We start from the raw sequence: 4,522 nt of genomic DNA, 5'->3' as shown, positions 1-4,522 counted from the left end.
TTGACAAAACTGTCAGCTGAGTCTTATTCATTGGAATTAGGATTTAGTGATAAGTGCATTTGATTTGATAATATTCTGGTGTTAATAATCTCTATCGTTCTAATTCAAATCCAGCAATAAATTCGCGTGTCCGGTTTTCTAGTAGCGGTTCAGAATAGACGGAAGTCGATTCGGGACTGTATTTTTCCGCTAAGTTTCAATAACTCTGATAAGATTTTTAAATCTGTTTATTTTAAAGAGGTGATCTATTCACCCCCCCCCCTCTCGATCACTAGCCACACCGTCTAACACTTTGGAGATTCATCATCTCAACAAGTACAAGACTTCCAAAGAATCACGGTCACTTTCCTTAGCATATCTCAATCATCCCCATAAGCATCTTTGGGAACCCGCTTTAACAACATGTCAGTCATTGACTAAGCCTGCATGCCATGAGCCTTAAGCAATATAAAATTATGAAAGGGAATCTTCCCTACCCTTGTCTAGAGTACCTATGTGTATAAGATGTAAACCCTAGTTGCTTAGAGTACTCATTTCTATTCATAGACTTTAGTGAAATTTCATTCATTTCATTGTCAAGTCTATAACTTTCGTTGTGCCTCTTTTATCTCTCCTTCTGGTTTTAACACCACTGTAATCACCTTTCTTAGGGACACACTTCTATTGTTAACCCCTATCCTTTTCTTTGGGATACACCTTCATGGTCATTCCCTATTTCTTGGTCTAAACACAATTGTAATCACCTTTCTTAGGGACACACCTTTTATGATTAACCCCCTATCCTTTTCTTCGGGACACACCTTTCATGGCTAACCCCCATATTTTGGTTTAAACACCATTGTAATCATCTTTCATAGGGACGCACTTTTTATGTTTAACCCGTAATCCTTTTCTTTGGGACACACCTTTCATGGTTAACCCCCATTTCTTGGTTTAAACACCATTGTAATCACCTTTCTTAGGGACACACCTTTTATGGTTAACCCCATATCCTTTTCTTTGGGACACACCTTTTATGGTTAACCCCTTATCCTTTTCTTTGGGATAAACCTTTAATGGTTAACCCTCATTCCTTGGTTATGACACCACAATTTAGGGACCCACTTTATGGTTAACCCCTTGTCCTCTTCTAGTTTTAACACCATCCCCTTACCATATGAGACCTAGTGATTTGGTGAGACCCTTATCATGTTAGTCCCTGTGCTTTGACAAGTTCCTGTTTTTTTTCCTTACCATATATGACTGAGTGCTTTGGTAAGACCCTTGTCATGTGAGTCCATGTGCTTTGACAAGTTCCTGCTTTCTTTTCCTTCCGATATCAGTCCCAATGCTTTGGTAAGATTCTTGTCATGTTAGACCCAGTGCTTTGACAGGTTCCTGATTTCCTTACTTAGCATGTCAGTCCACGCGCTTTGGTAAGTCTTTTCTTTTCGGCTTAAACACCATCTCAATCATCTTTTTCTCAGTCTTTGTCCTCATAACTACGGAGCTCTGACTTCCTTATTTAACTATAAGGATACGTAAGCACGAGGATGCGAATCGTTGGCGAGTACCTTCCTTTCCTTTCTTTGTCCTCTCCAGTTCCACGAACTACAAGGCTCTAACTTTCTCATTGCATAATGAGAATACATAGGCATGAGGGCCACAATCCTCCTCGAGCACTCTTTTCCTAACCCCTTTCTTTTCTGCAGGCATATGAAGATTATAACACCCATCCAAGCAAGATAATTCAAAAAGGTTTCCATGGAGTACCATGGATGTGAGGGGTGTTAAAACCTTCCCCTTGCATAACAGACTTCCTTACCCGTTTCTCTATTTCCCTTTGGGTTTAATCGATATTTTACCTTCCCTCTTTTGGGATAAATGAATTTGGTGGAAACTTTGTTGTACCTTCGAGCGTGCGATGCATTCGGTGCGTATATTTCAGCTAGATTCAGTTGGCGACTCTGCTGGGGACTACGACCTAGTTGCTAGAGAGAGTCGAGGCTAGTTTTGTTTTCTTTCTTGTTTGCTTGGGTGTTTATTTTCTTGTTTGGATGCTTTTAGATTTTATGTTGATTATTGCATACTTTATTGCTTTAGATTTTCATTTTTTGCTAATAATGTTCTGGATATTATTGCGGTACTCTCTATGGGTTGGGGTTGATGTTCCATGAGATAAGCTCTATACCCGAGCTTAAGCATACACAAAAGATAGTATCGTGACTATAGTCATGGATACCTACTTAAAGTTAGTCCTCGTTTATAGTTGACATGAGACATCACACCTAGAGTAAATCCTTTTGAGAGCATCATTGTCTGATGAGTCATTCATTTCAGGAAATGGTTTCTCAATGGGTATCCATGACTCTAGGGACCTTTTTTAGGGTTACCTTTGAAGATTAGTTCACACCTGTGAGTGGGATATTGGGTTCTTTTGCAGGAAACTAAGACCCTACACACCTTTGTTCTCGTGTAACGTCAAACTTATGAACCTGTGCATAGTAGTATTTACGAGTTATCTAGAACATGTGGCACTTGTGAATCCATGATGCTTGCATTATCATCACATCATATTTAAATTAATTTTTAGCATGTGCATGTTTAGAAGACCATCAGTTTGTCACTTGAGGTAGTTCATTCAGTTATGGAGAAATCTTACCAAAGGAATACATATCAGTACCAACTCAAGGAGTCCAAGTTTGATGAGCTTAAGAAGCTTGGTTCCCTATTGATTGGTGAACAGAAAGATGTCTTCAAGAAGGCTTATAGTAATTTGCTGGGTGTCTTGATGACCAAGGAAGATTTGGGGTTGATCCTTACCTTTTCCCAGTTCTATGATCCAATGTTGCATTGTTTCACGTTCCAGGATTTTCTCCTAACTCCTACTCTAGAGGAGTTTGCTCATATTGTCCATATCCCGATTAGAGATCAGGTTCCTTACATTGGTGTTGTTGGATTTCCAAAGGTTTCTTTGGTTGCTTAACCTCTTCATCTTAAAAAGAATTTGGTTGAATCTAATCTTCGTACAAAGTAAAACGTCAGAGGTTTTACTTCGAATTTTTTTTTTTTGAGAAGGCCATTTTGTTTGCTATTAGTGGAAGTTGGGATGCCTTCTAGGTTGTTTTCACTCTCCTTGTTTATGTTTTGGTACTCTTTCCAAATATTGAAGGGTTCATTGACAAAACTGTTGTTACTATTTTCATCTCCAGAAATTTGGTGTCTACTCTCTTAGTCGATGTTTTCTTTTCTTTCCATTATAGAAATCGGAAAAGAGGTGGGGCAATTAATTGTTGCATTCCTTTGGTTTACAAGTGGATTTTGACTCACTTTCCAAGAAGGGTACCTTTTACAGACAACATTGGAGCTTTGAATTGGTCTCAAATGTTAATGTCTTTGGATACTGAAGATGTTGTTTGGTATTGTCGTGACTATGATAGGGTGGAGCCTATTTATAGTTATGGAGATTTCCATAATGTTCCTGTTTTTAGTGCTATAGTTGGGGTCATCAATTACAATCTTGTTCTTTCACTTCATCAGTTAGGTTATCAGTTGAAGGGAAAGCCCGAGGATAAAATGTTAGAGGAGCTTCTTATAACCAAAGGTGTTGAGGATGCAGATATGATGAAGAGAACACGACATGATTAGGGCAACATTCACCATATAGTGAAGAAGTAATTGTTCAAACATAACTGCATCGCCATAGAGTCATATACAAATTGGATAAAATATAGAGATAAAAGTATCAAGCTCCCATATCCATGGGAACCTTCCATGAATTTTAAGGCACCGAAGCCTTTTGTTGTTGTTATTCCTAAGGAAGATGTTCCTAAGAAGACTATCAAGAGCTTAGAGAAAGAGAACGTTGATCTTTGATCTAATCTTGGTAGGCTTACGAGAGAGAAGGAAGACTTAGAGCTTAACCTCAACCAAAAGAGAGAAATTATATCCCAAGAGGTAGAGGAAACCTAAGAGGAACAATTCAAGAGGAGAAATGTAGGTGACGCTTTGAAAGGGACTATTGACAGCTTGTTCATCGAGAAGAAATAACTCTCCGACGCTGAGTATCAAGCTTGTAAAAGGGAGATCAGATGCCAAGACTAGCTTAAGAAGTTTCGTGAACAGTTGGAGGGCTGCAAGAGGAGCTAAAGGAAGAAAAGAGTCGTACTAAGAAGTTAGAGGTTTATTTATCCCAACACCAAACATAACTTGACCAGTGGTTTGAGGAGATCTGAGAGTTGAAAGGTCAAGCACACCAAATTCGATAAGAGAATGTTCATCTTTAGCAAGAGGTCGCGCATTGGGAAATGAACAGTCGTCACTTGTAGGTTCTTTTAGATCAGAAGGAGGTTGCGCTGTAGAAACTGTTGGAGGAATCTAGTCGTATCCCATTGATCGCTTCATCTAGTTTTACCTACTACTTTGTATTTAGGTTTAAGGCTAACTTTTTGTAGCTCATTAAGTAGACTCCTGAGTTGTATTAATTGTCACTTTTCAGCTATTTGAATGAAAAAAGATTCACGGCTCTATTTGTCTCATTTCC

At 38.7% G+C, this 4,522-nt stretch overlaps 1 protein-coding gene across 1 annotated transcript; it reads left to right on the top strand.

Annotated features, from left to right (window-relative positions):
• Positions 1–2,626: 2,626 nt before the first annotated feature.
• Positions 2,627–3,627, top strand: LOC127094230 (uncharacterized). Its single transcript, XM_051033089.1, has 2 exons — positions 2,627–2,947; positions 3,100–3,627. Exons 1-2 carry the CDS (start codon positions 2,627–2,629, stop codon positions 3,625–3,627), a joined length of 849 nt encoding a protein of 282 aa, XP_050889046.1.
• Positions 3,628–4,522: the final 895 nt, after the last annotated feature.

Source organism: Lathyrus oleraceus, chromosome 6, assembly GCF_024323335.1.
Source record: "Lathyrus oleraceus cultivar Zhongwan6 chromosome 6, CAAS_Psat_ZW6_1.0, whole genome shotgun sequence".
Taxonomy (NCBI): domain Eukaryota; kingdom Viridiplantae; phylum Streptophyta; class Magnoliopsida; order Fabales; family Fabaceae; genus Lathyrus; species Lathyrus oleraceus.
The sequence above is the reverse complement of the archived record's forward strand: the minus strand, read 5'-3'. Positions and strand labels throughout refer to the sequence as shown.

Excerpts from the sequence above, each read along its gene's own strand:
- LOC127094230 (XM_051033089.1), top strand. The coding sequence starts at position 2,627 with ATGGAGAAATCTTACCAAAGGAATACATATCAGTACCAACTCAAGGAG. Across the intron at positions 2,948-3,099 it reads GTGTTGTTGGATTTCCAAAG|GTTGTTTTCACTCTCCTTGT; the intron begins GTTTCTTTGGTT and ends GATGCCTTCTAG.